This window comes from Cyprinodon tularosa, unplaced genomic scaffold (assembly GCF_016077235.1).
Source record: "Cyprinodon tularosa strain WSP-4 unplaced genomic scaffold, ASM1607723v1 ctg74, whole genome shotgun sequence".
NCBI classification, from domain to species: Eukaryota; Metazoa; Chordata; class Actinopteri; order Cyprinodontiformes; family Cyprinodontidae; genus Cyprinodon; species Cyprinodon tularosa.
Window position 1 is genome coordinate 1,490,044 of NW_024039496.1, and position 20,855 is coordinate 1,510,898.

The 20,855-nt window shown below is 36.0% G+C and overlaps 1 protein-coding gene across 2 annotated transcripts in view; it reads left to right on the forward strand.

The window, feature by feature from the left end:
- si:dkey-40c11.2 (drebrin-like protein A) overlaps positions 1-18,140 on the forward strand; it is a 44,668-nt gene extending 26,528 nt beyond the window's left edge. The window contains exons 5-17 of one of the 2 annotated variants that reach the window (XM_038269830.1): positions 5,642-5,785; positions 5,970-6,047; positions 6,187-6,338; positions 8,396-8,450; positions 8,750-8,824; positions 8,975-9,083; positions 9,227-9,733; positions 10,672-11,226; positions 11,307-11,405; positions 11,490-11,611; positions 16,878-16,929; positions 17,045-17,181; positions 17,310-18,140. In XM_038269830.1, the coding sequence (XP_038125758.1) occupies positions 5,642-5,785; positions 5,970-6,047; positions 6,187-6,338; positions 8,396-8,450; positions 8,750-8,824; positions 8,975-9,083; positions 9,227-9,733; positions 10,672-11,226; positions 11,307-11,405; positions 11,490-11,611; positions 16,878-16,929; positions 17,045-17,181 (2,085 nt within the window). In that variant the 3' untranslated portion in view covers positions 17,310-18,140. Of the gene's footprint in view, positions 1-5,641; positions 5,786-5,969; positions 6,048-6,186; positions 6,339-8,395; positions 8,451-8,749; positions 8,825-8,974; positions 9,084-9,226; positions 9,734-10,671; positions 11,227-11,306; positions 11,406-11,489; positions 11,612-16,877; positions 16,930-17,044 lie in introns of both variants that reach the window. The other variant, XM_038269829.1, reaches the window with a different exon arrangement.
- The last annotated feature ends 2,715 nt before the right edge of the window (positions 18,141-20,855 follow it).

Sequence of the window (20,855 nt, forward strand, 5' to 3'; positions counted from 1 at the left end):
AGGTTGGACAAAATCAGCACCACCAAACAAAGCCAAAATTCAACACCTATTTCTGTACTAAATCAACACTATTACAGACCGACCAGATTTAGTCTAAACACCAACGTCTAAATGACGTCTGTTTTTTTGAGGGGTTAACATCATGTAGAATATGGTGAACTGCTAGAGTGTGATAGTTTAGGCAGTGTTTTACTTGGCATAGGTCCTGCCATTTAAGGGTGTAAAAATCATCTTTGTATTAAGCCACATCGACATCAAGCATACATCTCTGTTATTATAACATTAGTCTCAGTCATTTCAGGTTAGAAAACAAACTAGGGATGCAACTAACAATTATTTGCATATTGAATAATCTGTCGATAATTTTTTTGATTAATAATTGAATAGCCAAAGGTTCCTTAAAGAAGACTTTGTAAGCAATTAAACTAGGAGAAACTAAAATGTTTCACTTGAGGAGGATAGAGCGTATTGACTGATGAACATTTTTTATTTTGTATATTTGCTGATGAAGATTCTCAGTCATCCAGGTCAAAGTCATTCCGTAAAAGTTTAAAAAACTCCACTGGACGTTTCGCTACCTCTCCAGGAAGCTTTCTCAATTCAAATGTCTGGATCCGCAGTGAGTTTGAGTCTATATTAAGACTCAAATCTTGGAAACCAAGTCCAGTGGATTGTTTTTTAAACTTTACGGAATATTTTGTATATTGTTTGAACTAAACTAAATGTATATTTTTTTTTACAATCTTGGTATAATTACTGCTCTAATTTGGTTGTTCTGTCAGCTATTGGCATGTTTGTGAGTCTCTATACCCCATTTAGCAATTAATCAATATCTTAATTAGTTGACAATTATTTAAACCATTCATTGTATCTCCACCCCTAACCAGATTGTTTCAGCTCTAAAACAAACATTACCACTCAACCAAATATCAATCATCTGATGTAAAAACTGCAAGAAATTATTAAAATTTGTTTAATGATTTCTTTTTACCACTTTACCATTTTTTGTTAAAGACAGAATGAAACTGCAGCAAATCATTGTGAGTTTCTAAGAACATATGTGATTAATATGCTAAAACAAATTCCCACAAAAATCTTACCACTGCATCTGGTAGTATTAACATATATAAATGTCAACACACTAAGATGCATACATTCTAAACTTACCTGATCCTTCCTAAACTCTGAATGACCTTGCTTGACATCATCTAATTCAAGTCTCTACTTTATGACATGGCATAATATGCCTTTTCAGAATCGTAAGAGCTGACTAAATTACCTTAGTGGGCTGGATTCAGCCATCAGGACTCCAGTTTATTAACACACATGAAGTAGTTGTTAATATAACACAAACCCCCTACCTGAATACTGTTCCAGACTACAAAAAGCAAAAATGGTATATGAAAAGTTTGATTCACCAACTCTTAGTTCAAACCAGTATCTGTGGGATATACCCCACATGCAGGACTTACAGGACTTGATGCAAATGCTGCTTACATATTGGTGCAAGATACCACAGCACCTCTTCAGGTGTCTAACGGAGTCCGTGCCATGATGACTCAGGCCTGACTCTTCAACTTTGCAGACACTTGACATATACATACTTTTAGTGTCATGCTGGCTCTTAGTGGGTCAGTACTGATAATTGTCAACATAGTTAATGAGAAATCTTACATGTGCTTACAAAGTAATGCATAGGCTAGAGAGTTGGCTTAGTAATGTATGAGAATCTATGGCTGTAGTGGAATATTTTGATGAGAAGATGATATGCATGTTTCATACAGCATGACATTGTCTCTTTCAAAAGATCTGCTTTGAGACTAAATTCCCTCCTGGCCTTTCAGTGACATACAAGCTAAACCTTTTGGATTGACTACATAACGCACACTGATTAATGATATAATTAAAGGATGAAAGATTATTTCTTAGACTCTTGTCAGCCACTTCTTTGTGGTTTTTTTCCATTTATTTAACTTGAGTACTTTTTTCTCTTTTTTTCATTCCTCTTTTTTGTAAACCTTAGTTAGGCTTTCTGGCAATCTGTGCTGCATGTCTGAGCTGGCACTAAGTAGGTTTTGTTGAGGCGAGTCTGCAGCTGCTGACTTGGTTCTGTTACAAGCTGAAGTCTGAAGTGGCATTGGCTTATGAAAACTAAATCTGAATGGAGGGCAGGGATATAAATTGCTTTAGGATTTTGGCTAAGAAAACATGGATAAATTAGGTTTTATGCTTGAGTCTTTATGAAATATTAGATGGTAAGTAAACAGGATTGGGGAGTTGGATTTAAAAAGTAAAGACTATATGCTATAATTAAATGTATATTAGTTTGCAAAATTATTTACATCTTTCAACCACAGATTTTAGTATATTTTCGCAAAGTAACACTTGATTGTGAATTAGAATACATGTGAATGTGAAGAATACATACCTCTAAATTTTGATACAAAAAACCCTGGTATAGTGTTTGTTTCATCTTTTACTTTAATACATCATACATTCACTATATACTAGATAAATGGATTGTCTTTTACATTTTTTTGCATAATTCTTACTCTCAATTAAGAAAATACTGCTCCAAGTTAAATTAATTGCTTAAATTGGTAACAAGTATCTAAATTTGATTTTTTTCCCCAACTTAATGAATTTATTTTTAACTTATATATATGATAAATTAAGTTGGAATGGCATTTTCTTTTCAGAAATGATTTGTAGTTTCCTGCCACACAAGAAAGGTTTTTAGATTTGATCCACTAAAGCGTAATGGTTGCCTTGCTTATTCCACCCTAAGCCTGTTTTAATGAGTGAATGGAATACTTTACTTTTGAAACTTACTAGTTAGATTTAACTAGCTCCTCATTTGATTTTAATTATACTTGCACTATTATACTTAGTACATTTATACTTAGTAATAGGGATGCACAATATAATCGCCCCCCTATCGGTATCGGCCTGTATCGGCCTTAAAACTGAATATCGGACATCGGCCACCCCACCGATATTTAACCCGATATTTGATCAGCTTCTGAGTTTCTAAAGTCTAAAAAAAAAAATAATACTACTTCTTCTTCTTCCTCAAAAACTTCTTTTTTACAGACTTAAAAACTTCTAAAGACGAGGGAAAATTTATCGATACATTCAAATATCACAATATCTTCATATGCTGATATATTGCCATTTAAAAACACCATATCAATCTCTTTATTGCTATATGTCATCGTTATGCTACGAAATCCCCCGAAAATTCACGAAATTTTGGCATATTTTTATATGTTGATAGATTGACGCAGTATCGATCTATTTTACTAACAAAATCTCACAAGAATTTCCAAATATCATGAGAGTTTGTAACAGAACGATGAAATTTCACGATAATTATCCATTGTTAAAATAGATCGATACCGCGGTTTTAAAAATCTATTTGATATCAGCATATGAAAATATATTTGAGTATATTATTTTTCAAAGTGTCAGAAATGGATAACAAAACTGCTATTTTTAATGACTACTTATTTTTGTCCAGCTTTAACATCGGTATCGATATCAGTTATCGGCTACATGAGTTTTAAAATATCGGCATATCGGATATCGGCCAAAATCCCAATATCGTGCATCCCTACTTAGTAATTATACTTAGTACATTTAATTCCATTCATATTGTCCAGTACTTCAGAACAGTTGCAAAGAAAGCAATTTAATGACATGATGTTACCACCAGATGCTGATAGGTGGTACGGTTAAAGCTGCTCTTTACTTTTAAAGAGCTACAGTTTAAAAGTATCACATTAGTCTTAATTTAGATATTTATTCATGGCCACTACAAAGGTTTCATGTATCCAGCACAGCATCAGTATCACAAATATGCAAGTTAATGTGTTTTGTCTGATTGATAATTCTTACATATCAGGTCGTTCGCTTACTGAATTACTGTAAATATAATACAGAGCAAGTTTTCAGTTTTTGGGCAAAAACTCTATTGTTTTTTTTCCTGGCAAATATCAAAATTCATCCCTGGCACAAAGGAATCTGGATCTGTTGCTGAACATTTTTGGATTGTCCTTTTTCTCCCTGTCAACTCTGTGGACTCCTTGTCTGGTCAATGTGCCAAGGCTGCGCAGTTTGCATTGACAGGAAGATTGATATGGATTGCACGCTATAGTGACGCTTATTATGAGGCACACTGAAAGCTCTGTTCAGTGTCAGAGTTGTCAGTCAGATAAAGCTGTGCTCCTGTAGGAGGTTGGCAGGCATCGCCCTCGTGAACAAGCCTGGAATTATGCTCTCAGCAAAAATTATTCTAAAGTCCTATGCACACTTAGATTCTCGCATGAAAACAAAGACATGATGTTGAAACATCTAAATTCTCTCAGTATTGGTCCGTCAATAGGTTTTGTTTCAGCCCTTTTGTCTTTTTTTTTTTTTTTCAAATATCCTTAAAGGATCCAGCTCTGGGCTGAATATTAGACAGTTAAAATAAGATGCTCCTACTAAGTGTTCTAGGTTGTATTAAAAAAATAAAATAAAATCAAATGTAGGGTGCCTTCACATGGTCAATAATCTGATATAATTTAGGGCTGGGTAAAGTGTCTTAATAATATATCCCTTATTTTTTCCTACCAAATCTAATTAATCATTATTTTTTTCTCTCTTAAAGGTATAGTGGGGGATTTTCAAAACTCTGTACCAGCTCCCGATAGAGAATACTTATTAAACATGTGCAAGAGTGTGAACGAGCCCATTTCTCCTCATGCACAGTCTGTTTAAAAGTTTCTGTTTGAATCGCTCATACAAGCTTACTTTCCCAAAGAAGATTGGCAATTTTTCTACCATGTCAGACTCACCACCGGTAAGTGAAAATGGCAAACATATCACCAGAATTATAAACAATTAGCAGGACCACTTTTGATGATCCACCCGGAAAAGGAACATCCTCCACTATACCTTTAAGTTTCATCATAAAAAATACATACACATACTATTTTCCAAAAATCTTTAGTATCATCTTGTCTAGTAGGTGACCTTAATTTGAAGGCAACATAATTCAAGCTGTGACACAAACAACACTAAATGGTTGCAGCTAGTGGTATTAAACAGTGAACTAGTTTATTAGTTATACAAAAAATGCTGAGCTAGAAGGAGTGCGTTGGTGATAAATAAATCCAGATCTACCTAAAGTGTAATTGCCATTGCCAAAATGTGGCCAATCAATACAATTATTTAAAAAAACACCTCAAAATACCCTACAAAAAAGATTTACATTTACATTTTCTGTTCCGATGTATTGCTTCCTTGAATATTTTCTCAATATTTCTGGCCCCTAGACTTCTAATTTCCTTTCTTTCCCTATTTGCAATCCATAGCCCAGGCATGCATTTTTGTTCTCACGCTTCATTCTTTGCTGGTCTTTTCTCTCTCAGTCTTTACAACTGAAGGGGTTGCACAACTGTTTGGCTCCAAGTTTTCATAACTCAGTGTTAGAAGTAATATCAGACTGAGTGAAACTCCACAAGGCTTGTGTACGATAGCATTTCATCTGTGAGTGTGTGAACAGAGGGACTGCAGAGCAGCATGTTAGAATTTAATGTAATTAACATCTGTCTTACTTCAATCATTTTGTTTTTATTCTTTGCCCTCTATGTTTCAGGAAGCACATGCTTTTATTAGTGCAGAAAAGTCGGAGGATGTGACAGAGGAGAGGGTGAGAGCTGAGCTGAGCAAGGCTCAGACTCAAGCTCCCATGCAGTGGGGGAGGAGAAGTTCCAGGTCTACTGACAAGGAGGAAATTGTGGTGAGTTTCCTGCAGTACCTCATCTTTCCATTAGATGGAGACACAGCATCTCATTTAAGAAATGAAACAGTTTGAGACTGGGGGGAAGCACTTCAATTTTGCTTCCAGCTTGCCTGTTACATGAAACCAAATCTTTTTAGGTGTCATACTCATTATTTTGGTATCATTTTCTTTCTTGTTTCAGGGTACAAACTACAGAAAAACCAATGCTGCAATGGAAATGAGACTAATTAACAGAGACTCCTTCTGGGCACGTGCAGAAGTAGGTCCAAATACATGCAAACATGTTATTTTGATTTAATACAATACGGCAAAGAAAATATATAAAACAGAAAAGCTAAATATGTAGTGCTAATATGTGCTAAAATGCATGTTGTTTTGTTATTGTTTGTGTTTTTCAGCGTGAAGAGGAAGAGCGTAAAGAGGAGGAGAAAAGAAGGGCTGCAGAGGAGAGACGTCGCCTTGAAAGAGAGAGGATTCTAAAGGAGCGAAGGGATGCAGAAGAGAGAGACAGAAAAATGAATGAAAAACTTCAGATGATTGAGGAGCAAAGGTTTGAACACTACATGCAATGCTGTGCTCCTTATAAGAACTAGTTTTGCATTGAATTCACACAGGGTAAAAGCAGCAGTTGTTAAAGCGTGTGAATTTTCAAGTAAAACAGTGACAAGGGAACCCTTGATATACAAGTGCATCTCAGAAAATTAGATTATTGTTCAAACGTTCAATGTTCTTATCACTCATTTAGAAAGTGAAACTCAAATGGATTGTTACAACTTCAAACCTCAAGTGTCTCATTTGTGAGTGCCACTCTGCAACCAGAGATACCATTAGAAACATTGGCTTATGGGAGAAACAACTGGCCTCTTGCAGGGTGATTATCAGTCCTCAGTTCAGATCAAAACTTTTTAATAAAAGTAAGTTTACATTTTATTAAAACAAAAAAACTGAGTCTGGAGGAACAGTATAGAGGCACAGAATCTATGTCAACTTCAGTCATGTTGTCCCACACATCAAAACAGTGTCGCGCATTTAAATGGGTCAAATTACGATCAAGAAAATCACTCAGAGAGCGCAGGACTCCAGCAAGCAGCAAATTCTGCCTTATATTGTGACATTTACCTATTGCTGAAACTTGCATGTCTGGATCATGACTTTTGGATTCCAATGCTGAAGCTAATAGGGACTGCTGCCATCCTCTGGTTCAGGGGGGACTGCTTGTCTCCTCCATAAATCACTATCTCATAATATTAAAGAATCCTATAAAAAAACAATGGATAATGTAATGGATTGTTTAAAAAGAATGTAATAAAAAACCTGTCTGTAACTTTTCAAGATATCCTTTAAATAGACAGAGGGACAAACACAAACAAAGTCTCATAAAAACATAACCTCCTGTACAGGGGTCAAAAGTCACAGGAGCATATCCTTAATGCAAAGAAAGCAGAGCTGCAGTGCTTGTTACAGAGCTGTGCCAGTGGCCCATGTTAAGACCAATCTGCTCACAATGCTCTTAAAACAGAACAGGTAATGGACTTTATTGCAAAACTATGATTACTATGTTTAGAAAAAAAAAAATAAAGCCACAATGAAGAATGTGCAACCTTTATAACAGGGTGAGGCCAGTGAAAGGTGATTTTTCAGAGAGCTTCTTGTAAAGTTATAAGTGTCATAAGCATCCTAGTTAGTCCAGTCAGCATATTATTATTCTTTGTGGAAATGGATGCTTTGGAGCAGTTCATGCTTCCTGACAACCTTTATGCAGATGCTTACTTGATCTTTCAGAAGGACTTGGCTCCTGCCCACCCTGCAAAAAACACCAAAATCTTTCCTTTCACTTACTTAATTTTGTTTTTAAGAGTGAACTGAAAATCTATTCATTTAAGAAAACATTTTAATTCTAGTAGATTAAGGGTTGTTTTATGACCATGTCTTTTGTGACTGTATATGTAGTTTAGTTATATTGTAATTTTGTGAAGCACTTGGTGACCCCTATGTCTGTAAAAGGTGTTATATAAATAAACATTGCTTACATACCTACAAAATCTGCTTGCATAACCCTGGTGTTACTGGGCTTTATAATCCAGAAAACGTACCTGTCAAGCTGTGAGGACTCCAGACCCAACAAAGCAGATGACCTAAAGGGTTCTATCCAAGCAACCTGGGCTTGCGTTAAAATTTAGGGGTGCCCACCCTTATCACCTCCATGTCATGATGCATTGATGCAGTAATTAATTCAACAGAAGGCCTAAACAAGTATTGACTGTATCAGAAGGAACCCATTTACCATCAGCATACAATTTTGTTTTATTTTATATTTTTGTCATATATAGTCTAATTTTCTGAGACAGTGATTTGGGGGTTTTCCTTATCTGTAAGCCATAGTATTCAAAATCTCTAGAAATATAGGTATAAAATATTCAACTCTGTTTGACGAATCAAAATTATATATGAGTTTCTGAAATGTTTTAAAACTTTTGAACACTATCCTAGTTTCTTAAAATGTACTTGTATAATAAGCTGCAGTTTAAATATTGAAAGAAACCTGTATATAAGATCACTGTGAACTTTATTTTCTCAGAGGCTTTTTTATTTAAAATATCTTGATAGACGGAAACAGAGGGAAGAAGAAGAGGAGATGCGGAAAAAGGAGAAATTAAGATGGGTAAGTTAAAAATGTTTTTTCTACAAAATGTTTTTCATGACAGATAATAAATGTTGTATATGTTATTATTGCAAGGAAATGGTGTAAAGTTTTACATTTGACATAAAATACTGATAAAGGAAACACTGAAGTCTTATTTAAGGGAAAATCCTTTCCCAAGAAGTTTAAATTAAGACCTTTAAATGTTCTGGCAGATATTGCTGTTAATATGCAGTGGATAAAAAAACGGAGTAGCCAAAAAGCTTTAAGTGTTGCAGAAAAATCTATCATCATAAATCCTCTACTTTTCTGACTGTCAGGAACAGCAACAAAGGGAACACGAAGAAGTTATGAGGGCTCGTCTTAGAAGAAGTGAATCCATAGAGAAAGCTGCTGTAAGTTATTCCTACAAGATGATTATTTGTTAAATACTGTAACTCCTTGGTAACTAACGTGACTTGGAAGCCTTCTTTGTTCTAAGAGGGCTTGCACTTTTTCTTATCTTTCAGCACTGTATACTTCTTGTTGTGTATTTTGACCTATAGGAAGCAGCAGCATTAGTGTCGCAGCGCTCCATGAATCCCAGAGAGTTCTTCAGACAACTGTCATCTTCGTCATCGCAGAGCCCCACCAGTCCTGGATCATCCCGCAGTGGTACAATGGAAGCTTTTTTCTTTTTGTCTTAAGCCAGAAATCCTTTATAAAACCCAATAATCTTTCACGCATCAGAATGTTGTGATCTTGCATGTCCAACTTAAGTTATTTTTGGAAAAGATAACAGTGCTGTTTCTCTGCAGGAAAACCATTCAGACGGTACCAACGCAGTCTGACGGATACAGCATTTATCTTTTCAAAAGCAGAAGACAGTGCAGGATGTTCTCCGCACACGTCTCCACTGGTCTCCCCCTTCTCAAGAGCTCCTCCGTCCCCAGTTTTCCGGGCCATGTCTCCCCCCAGAACCCCAGATTTTCAACCGGTCACCTTACCACAGAAGCCCAGAAGCCCCATGACGCCACCAACATCCCCAGTTCGATCTGCTCCCCCAGTTTCGGCTCTGCCCAGTGTTCCACGAAGTAGCGACCGAGTTAAGGCTGCAGCTGAACTGGAAGCTTCAGAACCAACAGAACCTTCTGCGCCTCCAGCTTCCCCTAGCCTACTAAAGTCTTTGTCCCCCAGTTCAATAAATGAAAACCTCCCTCAGTTTCTTTCGGAGTCTGTGCCACCCTCAGATTTAATGAATACAACCGATGCAGATCAGCATGAGCCTTCGCAGGTTCTAACAGACCCTCTTCTGCTGAACACAGGTAAGGATTACATTTTTTTCTCCAATTTAAGTCCAACAGAGAATTTATGTATGTTAGAACATATATTTGACGGTATTCTTGAGTTTCACTACATCTTACCATGTCACAACTGGACGCTTAAACTAGGTTCCCTGTTCATGCATAAGGAAGCTTTCCCACAGCATAGTGCTGCCACTCCCCTGTTTCACAATGGGGATGGTATGTTCAGGGTTACACAGTTATGGAAAACAATATGACCCTGTGTTTAACTTTAGCTAGCACTTCCTGTGGCTTTTAGCAATTGTATTCTTCTTCTCCTTTAGCTGCTATTTAATGCTACCCTTATCCAGCCCTTATCAATTAGGTTTTTAACTGCACCACACCCTTTCATTTTTCACATCATAAGTCAAAGATGCCTTTTTTTTTTACAACCTATCACAAATTTACATTTATTCCTCCTATACTCAACTGGCCTTTTGTTATCCTTAGCCTTTATTATTCCCTGCTTAACCAATAGTCTCTGAATGCCCTCACAGAGCATTGGAGCCTTATGCTGAGATCACAATAATGACTAGCTAGGCAATATTTACTAAAACATAACCTTTAAAGAAAATTTGTTGCTGTGGATTTTATTAGATATCAGATTAAAAGGGGCTGAATATAAGGCCGCACTCTTCAGAAATATAAAAAGGGTGCACACCATTTATTATTTCATTCCAGCTTAATTATTCATAGCCTCTCACATAAAGTACTAATTACAAACATTATACATTGCAGTTGTATTGTGATAACACATTAAAAATATATATTTTTGCAAGGCAGTCTAAAATGGTTATGAAATTGCAACTTAATTTGAGGCATAACAAACTCCCTACCACAGACACAGCAGTACTCTAATTAACAAATAGTCATTTAATGCCCTCTTTTATTTATAATTGTATAATTGTTCCAATTAACAGAATTTAACACACCATGCCTCGTAAACAAGCTGGTCTCAGACTCTGGCTTCAAAGTACAAGCTGTACTGGTGGAAGCAGATGAGGAAGAGGATCTACAGGAGGAGGAGGAGGAGCAGAGAGATGAACCTGAAACAAAACCAGAGGTGGAATCTGTCACTAATGAACCAACTGGGATTGAAATGGATCAAGTAGATAAAGAAGAAATGCAAGACATGACAAGAGATGAGGAGGAGGAGAAAAAGGAGGTGGACAAGGATAAAGAGTTTGAAGAAGAGGGTATGGATGGGGAACTTGAAGAAGTGGAAAATAAAGAGAAGCAGGAGGATGAGAGTAAGGAGGATCAGCACGAGATGGAGGATAAGAAGGAACTCGACAGGGATGAGGACGCGTCGGTGGGATCAAAACATAAAACTGATCCTTCATCCCTGGTACAGCCAGCAGAGACGCCCCAGGTTGAAGAGAAGGCAGAGAAAGACGAAGAAGAGAACATTCATTCAGGAGTCAACCAGTCTCCTACTGAGCTATCAGAGGAAGAAGAAGATGAAGCAGAAACAGGTAGTGTTTGTTTCCCAACATTCTGAATCATTCCAAATATCTGCAGTTATATTCTGATCCATTTTATCTCATTGTTATAGACCTTGAACCAGTTTGCCAAGATGTCAAAAATGTCAACATTCTCCCATCAACCAATGGGATGACAAATGGTGATTGCACCCAAGAGGAAAATTACACAGGTTCTAGCATTCTTTTTCCATTTTCTTCCAGTTTCCATCCCTAGTTGAACTGTTCTGAATAGTTTCCTTTCTATTTTGCATCAGTGAGCTCTTTGAGTCCAACTAACACAGACGGCAGGATATCTGAGTCTCCTGACTGCTACAGATCCGCAGAAGAGGAAGAAAATGACGAAGAGGAGCAACAGCTCTCCAAAAATGGACAAGAGGTGTTGTTTTCTAAATATATTTTGTGTTTTTATTCAGATAAACTTTCTATGATCCAGCAATTGGAGTGCAAAAGCTTAAACAGTCACACAGTGATGACTTTAAGACCTTTAATGCTATTATCCTAAAAGGGGAAACATACATGTAGTTTTATATTAGTATAGTGGTATCTGTAGTTTAGAGAGGCTTTCTTGGATTAAACGCTGTTTTTACATACATCTTGGCAACATTTTAAGAACCAAAGGCCTCCCTTATAGTTGTAGTGATACCTTACAATGATTTTAAGACAGATGCATATTATGTGCAAATAATGCACATGAATCCTTTGCATGTTTTAGTGGCAATTTCACAAAATAAACGGCTCAAGTTTAAATTTATTATGGCTGATATTTCTATGGCAGCCCATCTTTAACTATAGAACCCAGAAAAACTAGAAGGAAGGAATGGTGGATGAATGGACAAAAGAGAAAGACTAAGATTGGGTTAAAGAATAAAGGACGTTCACAAAGAGAAAGAGAAGAATGACAAGAATGAAAGGAGAAAAAGACGGAAGGACACAATGGGGAAAGAACAGAAAGTTTCAATCAAGCATTCTTTGTTTCAGACACTGTCTGTCCATAGAAAAACAAAGACAGGAACACATAACAAAAAACTTTAAACACGACAATCCTCATAGGCACATTCTCCAGTGACTACAATAACAAGAGGTGTATCTGATGCTACTTTCAAACAATTATTTCAATTTTTGAGTCCTCAACAAACAATATTTTGTGCAAAAAGCTGACTGGCACATCTAGAAAGGGACCTTCAGTAGAATCAGAGAGTTTACCCTTATACGTCTAATTATTTTTTATCGTTCAAGATGGTATCTGGAAAACACTTGTACAGCTACATATTCTGATCATTTACGCACTAGAATAAAGATGATTTTTCACAATGCATTTTTTAAGATAATACATCAAGGTGGGATAAAATGTACTTCATTAAAAACAGTATTTAGGCATAAAATGTAGTGACGGTGGCCGTTATTGGATGGCCTGATGAAGTTTGCATCTTTAAATAAAATGAGCAGTCTATGATAATTATGATTATCAGGTTTATTTTAATATGTCTGAAAAAAATCGTAAGAAAATATATTTATATTATATTATATATATTATATATATTTATATATATATTATATTTATATTTAAAATAAATGTCACAACTTTGTTAGAATTTAGAAACAAGAGCTGTATCTGTTCTTCAAGCAAACTTGACTTTTAATTTTCCTTTGCAGATTTTCTGTAATATTTAAAGTAAATATTAATATTGAATCATTTTAGGAGAACAAAAAATCCTCACTCGCATTAGCAACATTAGAATGTTAGCACACATCCAATCCATCCATCCATCCATCCATCCATCCATCCATCCATCCATCCATCCATCCATCCATCCATCCATCCATCCATCCATCCATCCATCCATCCATCCATCCATCTTATCCTGCTTCATCCATCAGGGTTGTAAACATCATAGTAATCCATCAGCTGGGGTAAACCCTGGACAGGTACCATTCTGTTGCAGATGTTAGCACCCTCTCAGTATTAATAACAATACAGAAGAAAGATCAAAATCACAAGCCCAAACAATAAACTCCAGCCACTTTCACATCTGGAATTTCCAAGTTTTAATTGAAGCTCAATACTAACAAACACATTTTAACAGGAAAAAGTCAGATTTTCAAAGGAGGATTAAAAGACTGTATAGTTCACTCGAGCACTTAGATGAGATTTTTTCTGAGCTTCTATTCTCTGCTGGTGATATATGCTTTGGATCTTTGTAATACTGTTGATCTATCCATGACCAGTGTTGATAGAATCAGCGTTAGATAATAACAGCGTTACTAACTGTTTATATGTTTTGTTCACAAAGTAATATAATTTCTTTTCACATATTGGTAATGCTTATACAGGTGCTGGTCATAAAATTAGAATATCATGAAAAAGTAGATTGATTTCAGTAATTCCATTTAAAAAGTGAAACTTGTATATTATATTCATACATTACATACAAACTCATATATTTCAGATGTTTATTTTGTTTAATTTTGATGATTACAAATGACAACAAATGAAAATCTCAAATTCATCATATCAGAAAATTAGAATATTACTGAAGACCAATAAAAACAAAGGATTTATAGAAATGTTGGCCAACTGAAAAGTATGAACATGAAAAGTATGAGCATGTACAGCACTCAGTATTTAGTTGGGCCTCCTTTGGCCTGTATTACTGCAGCAATGCGGCGTGGCATGGAGTCAATCAGTCTGTGGCACTGCTCAGGTGTTATGATAGCCCAGGTTGCTCTAATAGTGGCTTTTAGCTCTTCTGAATTGTTGGGTCTGGTGTATTGCATCTTCTTCTTCACAATACCCCATAGATTTTCTATGGGGTTAAGGTCAGGAGAGTTTGCTGGCCAATTAAGAACAGGGATACCATGGTCCTTCAACCAGGTACTGGTAGCTTTGGCAATGTGTGCAGGTGCCAAGTCCTGTTGGAAAATGAAATCTGCATCTCCAAAAAGTTGGTCAGCTGCAGGAAGCATGAAGTGCTCTAAAACTTCCTGGTATGTGGCTGCGTTGACCCTGGACCTCAGAAAACACAATGGACCAACACCAGCAGATGACATGGCACCCCAAACCATCACTGACTGTGGAAACTTTACACTGGACTTCAAGCAACGTGGATGAAGTGCCTCTCTTCTTTTCCTCCAGACTCTGGGACCTTGATTTCCAAAGGAAATGCAAAATTTACTTTCATCAGAGAACATGACTTTGGACCACTCACCAGCAGTCCAGTCCTGTTTCTCTTTAGCCCAGGCAAGACGCTTCTGACGCTGTCTGTGGTTCAAGAGTGGCTTGACACAAGGAATGCGACAGCAGAAACCCATGTCTTTCATACGTCTGTGTGTGGTGGTTCTTGAAGCACTCACTCCAGCTGCAGTCCACTCTTTGTGAATCTCCCCCACATTTTTGAATGGGTTTTGTTTCACAATCCTCTCCAGGGTGCGGTTATCTCTCTTGCTTGTACACTTTTTTCGACCACATCTTTTCCTTCCCTTCGCCTCTCTATTAATGTGCTTGGACACTGAGCTCTGTGAACAGCCAGCCTCTTTAGCGATGACCTTTTGTGTCTTGCCCTCCTTGTGCAAGGTGTCGATGGTCGTCTTTTGGACAACTGTCAAGTCAGCAGTCTTCCCCATGATTGTGTAGCCTATAGAACTAGACTGAAAGACCATTTAAAGGCTTTTGCAGGTGGTTTGAGTTAATTAGCTGATTAGAGTGTGGCACCAGGGGCCATCAATTTTGAACCTTTTCACAATATTCTAATTTTCTGATTTGATGAATTTGAGATTTTCATTTGTTGTCATTTGTAATCATCAAAATTAAACAAAATAAACATCTGAAATATATGAGTTTGTATGTAATGTATGAATATAATATACAAGTTTCACTTTTTAAATGGAATTACTGAAATCAATCTACTTTTTCATGATATTCTAATTTTATGACCAGCACCTGTATGTCATTTGCAAATTAATGCAGCATGTTACTGCAACTACATCAATCAAATAGAGTTTTCATATAGTCCTTTTTCTGCATCTTGAAGAGATTTTTACTGCAGTTTGGGCATGGATGAGCAGGGAGCTAAGATATGCATACATAAAGCTGATTGGCTGAAGAGTTTAAATGTTGGTGGGTGTTTAGCAGGCCTTGAACACAGACTGAAAGGAGAGATGATGGTGGAGAGCTACTGATTCAATGACATTGTTCCGAAGGAAAGCACTCTCCATAGACAAAGGCTAAATATTCCTGTGATTTGCTTATTATGTGCTGGAAGAAAGACTCTATATCGTTGCTTAGAAGCAGCTGTTACATAAAGAAGCTCCTCATTGCTGACTGACAGCCCCTTGCTTTAATCAAGACATGTTCCTTTTTCTACTCGTCTTATACTGATTTCACTTTTATGGTTTTCGTTCTGGTTCGCACACAGAAAACTGGGATGATATATTTGTGTTATTCATTTATTTATGTTTTTGGATTAGTATAACCCCCAAATAATTCTACTGCAAAGCAATTTTTTTTAATGTAATTGCTTAAAAAGCATAAATTTTTAGCTTCATAGCTATTTTATAGCAAGTTAATGTAAATGTGAAAAAAATGTAAAGTGCTAAAACATCTTATTGTTCTTTTATTACAAACAAAAAACAAAATCACATCTACATGAATATATTGCAACTCACTTGACCAGCCACACACACCAAAATGGTGCAGGTTAGTATTCAATGTTTCCAGAAATGTTGTCCTTTTAAATAATTATCTAATTCAACAATATATTCTATAATTAAAGCTTCTGTTGTATTTAAAGTTCTACTTACATGATGGATAAATTCTCTCATTTAAATTCATTTAAGATCATAAAAAACGTAACTGCATATTTACTTTGATGAGGAATTGGTTATATTTATTCAGTAGAGTGAGTACTACTTACTTTTTTTAAAGTAATGTTCCCTAGAGTGTCCATGATCCATCTTCAAGGTCCTAACCAAGGCCAGGAGTTCCACATCTATTAATTAGTGGCTCCATTTGTTTTTTTTTTCATTCCTGTATGATCACTGTGTGGCCTTAATGGATAACCAGTCTGATGCCAGTTCTTTACCTCCATGTTTGACAGCAGGGGAGGTACAGCTTTTCTGCTCTTAGAAATATGATCAAAAGTGATTATGTGACAAGTGAGAGAAAAAAAACAAACTGTTAAGTTATTTCTTAAAGGTATAGGAAAAGGGAAATTGTTGTGCCTGGTGTCAGAATTCTTATTGGGTTATAGGGGAAAAAACATTTATTACACACGATCAAAGGCAAACCAGTTTTTAAATCTGAAATTTTGTTTTATTATTTAGGTGTCAAAATTCTAAAGGAGACAAACTTACAAATTGTGTATGGGATCAAAAAGTTATTTTAATGTATATTTCTGAGATATTCTGCTTTTGGACAGATAAGGATGAATGCTGTATATCATGATTTAATGGCACAGGTTCTAACATACCATGCTGGGAAAAAGTTGCAAGAACTTTTAACTGAACCATCTGTGACAGTTTTCTTGGAAGCAATATAACTTTTCTGTTGAATGTGTCATGTTAGCTGAGCAAGAAATGCAGCATGTCATGATTATAGCCATTTTTTTTTTTTTTTTTTTCATTTTAAATTTTCCTGTCCACCCCAGGATTTATCCGAGCGACATATGTGCGTCCGAGCTCTGTATGACTACCAGGCAGGTAAGCTGCCATTTGGAGGATAATTACCACACATGTGCACTTAAAGTGCCTCCGTTTTGCAGTAATTACACTGTGATTATCTGGTCCTCACCATGTTATCTTGTGGTTCCCACAGAGGACGAATCCGAGATCTCCTTTGAACCGGGTGACATCATAAGGGACGTGGAGACGGTGGACAAAGCCTGGTGGAGGGGGTGGAGCAAAGACGGTCGTCAGGGTTTATTCCCCGCTAATTACGTGGAGACCATATAGGCAGGCAGAGGCACTCTATACGTACACTTACACACACATTCACACACTCAGGGACACAAATCCTATCTCGTTTCTGCATGTTTTTACCTTAATCCTCCCACTGAAACTTTATGCTCTCTTTTCTGTAGGAAGAATAAAGAAACATGAGGCTCCTTGTTCCGAAGAAAGCATGGAGTAAAGTTTGACTCTTTATTTTGATGTTTTTTTTTTTTTTGGAGAAAAACACAAGTATGCAGAAATTACCCAGCCTTATTTTTTATGGGTGAAATAGTAAAGACCTTTTCCTGGACCAAAATAACTTATTTTCTTTTAACATGCAGTTGAAATGGGGGATTGGGGGGGTGGAGATGCAGATGATAGGAAACTTGCTTTTCTTCTAAGTAACAAACATGTTTTAACTGCAGTGCTCCTTTTTGATCCTCACATATAACAAGCATACCTTTGCTCACCATTCGTACCCATATACCAGGTACCATCTTTGTAATCATCATCTTGTGTCTCTTCCATTATTTTGGAGCGCTGTATTTGCTACTGACATACATTGCAGGTTAATTAACCAAACCAGAGCAAGAAACTGAACAAAATGATAAAAAAAAGTGAAAAATGATGTTGATTTTCTCTTCTGTTAAACTTCTGTATGGATTCTGTATGTTCCATTGTTGATACCCTGCATTACATTTGGTCCCTTGTCTTCTTTCCTAGAATTTAACAGTGTAATTCATAATGTTAACAGATTTCAAGTGCATCATTACTACACTGTATATAAGAATTTATACAGAAAACGTAAATTCTTAGTTCACATGTTTATATGTCCTATGCTTATTTTATTTGCCATTTCTTTTTGTATTTACTCAAAACTTACAAATACAGCTTTTATGCACTTAAATGTCTTCTTAATGTTTCTGTTTGTCTTTATCGTCATTTTTATGGCATTAAAAAAAACAAGCAAAATTTGCAAATCAAGTGTTAAATAATTTTTTCATCATCAGTTTATTATCACGGGTACATCATTTTTATGATAATGTAGCTGTTCAGACATCGGCAAAGACTCCACATCCATGTCTTTATATGATGAAGATATTTGTATGACGCTACTACAAAATCTTTCAATTAGCAGCCAATACGATCAACAGCAACAGAAATATTTAACAGACATAGGGTTTTAATCAAATAGTTTTAAATCTAATGTGAGCTGAATTAAATTTTTTACAACTGTTTGTTTACAACTAACAACAGGTGAATAATACTGCCTTAACAACAATGAACAACATTTAAATATCAAAATGTGTCTTTTTAAGGCTTTTATGGCTTTTACAGTTTTATTTGTGTAAAAATGTTTATTTGCAGATCAAGCATTACACTGTTTTAGGATATCTCTTTTAGGTAAATACCATATTTTTGAAGGCAGTCCTTACGCAGTACCATTTGGTTTTACATTTATAATTATCATAGTCTTAACTTCATTGGTAAAGAGCTCCAATTCTAAAAATCAAAATCAGTAGCAATATGAAGCAATATTTGTGAATATTTTTAAAATGAACCATGATTTAGGGTGCTGTCATGTTAATTCATATTTTGTATGGTTGGGTATTAAAATTGCTTAATGCTATTAAAAAATGTTTCTCACTTACTAGCAGTACTTATGTGACGTTTTCACTGTAGATTTCAATGGGGCTTTCCAAGTGGGATGGAGGGTATATGGGCTCCACAGGGTTAATTCATTGGCTACGTTGAATTAGTTTTGAATATATATTATTATATTTTATATTCTATTAAAGCAATAGTTAACTCACTGCTGATGTGCCTATTACTATAGAGGTAAAGAAGTAAATTCAACAAAGTGACACTAAGCCAAATAAACTTGGACATTATGGGACTTCTCTGCAATCTATTGCATAGAACCATTCCGAAAAAAAGACAAGGAGGAAAATAAAGTTTGTTTTTATAACCTTGTACAAATTCAAAATCATTATTAATATGGTCATCAAAAACCGCCAAAGCTGAAACAAATTGCTGTACATGTAAGATAAGACAATGAAAAAACCAAAAACATTACAGTGGGTTAATAAAGCCAAGAATGCAGCTATAAAACATGTAGAATAAAAATATTAACATGACAGAGCAATGAAACAGATACAATTATTTATAAAAGAGGGTAAATGAAGAAAATAAAAGAAATGAAAATAGAACGTCTCAGTGGGGTTGAAAATCATTGTGGAAAGATACATTTTAAAAATGGCCTGTGTAGGGGCATCTAACGTGTGATGGCAATGCGTTCCATAACTTGGAGTCCTGATAGAGACCTCTAAGCTCCTGTTGGTTGGGGATAACCAGGAGAAGTTGGTCAGTGGACCCGAGTTGCCGAGCAGGAACTGAAATTTGGAAGAGCTTGGATTTCAAAATGAACTCTAATATACAACATACTTGATGGACTAACGCACCAAACAGAGACCACTGGTCTTGTTTCTGGTTAGAGACTCTCCTCTGCTTTCTCAGTGTATCACTGCCGATGAAAACATTTCACTAACAGCCTTTGTTTTGGATTCAGCCTTGAATCAGTTGAGATTTACCCATCAAATTTCAGCTGTGTGCCAGTTTATCAATGATCACTGTATCACCTGTTTTACTACTTTTTAAGCTGATGTTAAGGCGAAAGATGTTTTATATAGTATTTCTATTTAGTATTTTGGTATGATGGTTTTGGGGTTTTTTTTGGGAATGCAGTAGAGGAGGTTAAAGGCGACCAAAATATTTGCTTTGGGTGTACCTTAAAAGAAAATGTAACCATAATAGAGATGCAGTGCTACATTTTATTTTTGAAAAAAAAAAAAAAAAAAAAACTTAAAATATGGAAAAAGCAGACCAAAGTTATATTAATTGCATTGAAAGTGTTAAAAATGTCAACACATGCCAGTGACTGAACAAAGCTACATTATATTTAGTTCTCACTCCGCTTACCCTTTGCACTAATTCTCACACAGCACATCAGCTCGTACGTGTAATATTCTTCTGGCACCTATAGGTGGAGACATTGCCTTTTCCAATTTGTTGCTGACATTATGAAGATAAAACTGCCTGTATTGAGCAGATTCCTCAGGACAAAAGGCAAAATATTTTGACAGGCAGAGAGGGGGCTCATTGTTAGGCACATTTCAGGAGCAGGAAATCCTGACATTCCCAAAGCTAAAAATTGCTAATGCTTCTAAACCTTAAACAGGATTTTCCCCTGAGGTAATGATGATTGATTGGATATGACATTAATATTTCTTAACCGTGCACCTTTAATACTTCTAGGGTGGCTAGGTTACGCTCTTGTAGTGCCAGTTCAATAATAGTGTTTGGCAGACGCGCTTCTGTTCTGGAATAGAGAGGTAATGTTTGACATGGGTCTCATCCTGCTCCAACTGATGCCTGTTGACAGATTGACTAAGTCTATCCAGGAAGACCGTTCTATCAAAGTTATCCAAGAAGGTTAATCATCAGCGATATGTGTGAAGAAGTGATGAGCCACTTATGAAATTTTAATTGCTTGTGGTAGAGAAGTCTGGGAAAAGTTAAAAGAAATAGTGATTAGAGCTTACGAATAGCAACATAAGGACAATTCATACATTTCATGACAAGAGTGATGACAGTGTAATTATTAATTTGCGTTTTAAACTGAAAAAATAGAGGTA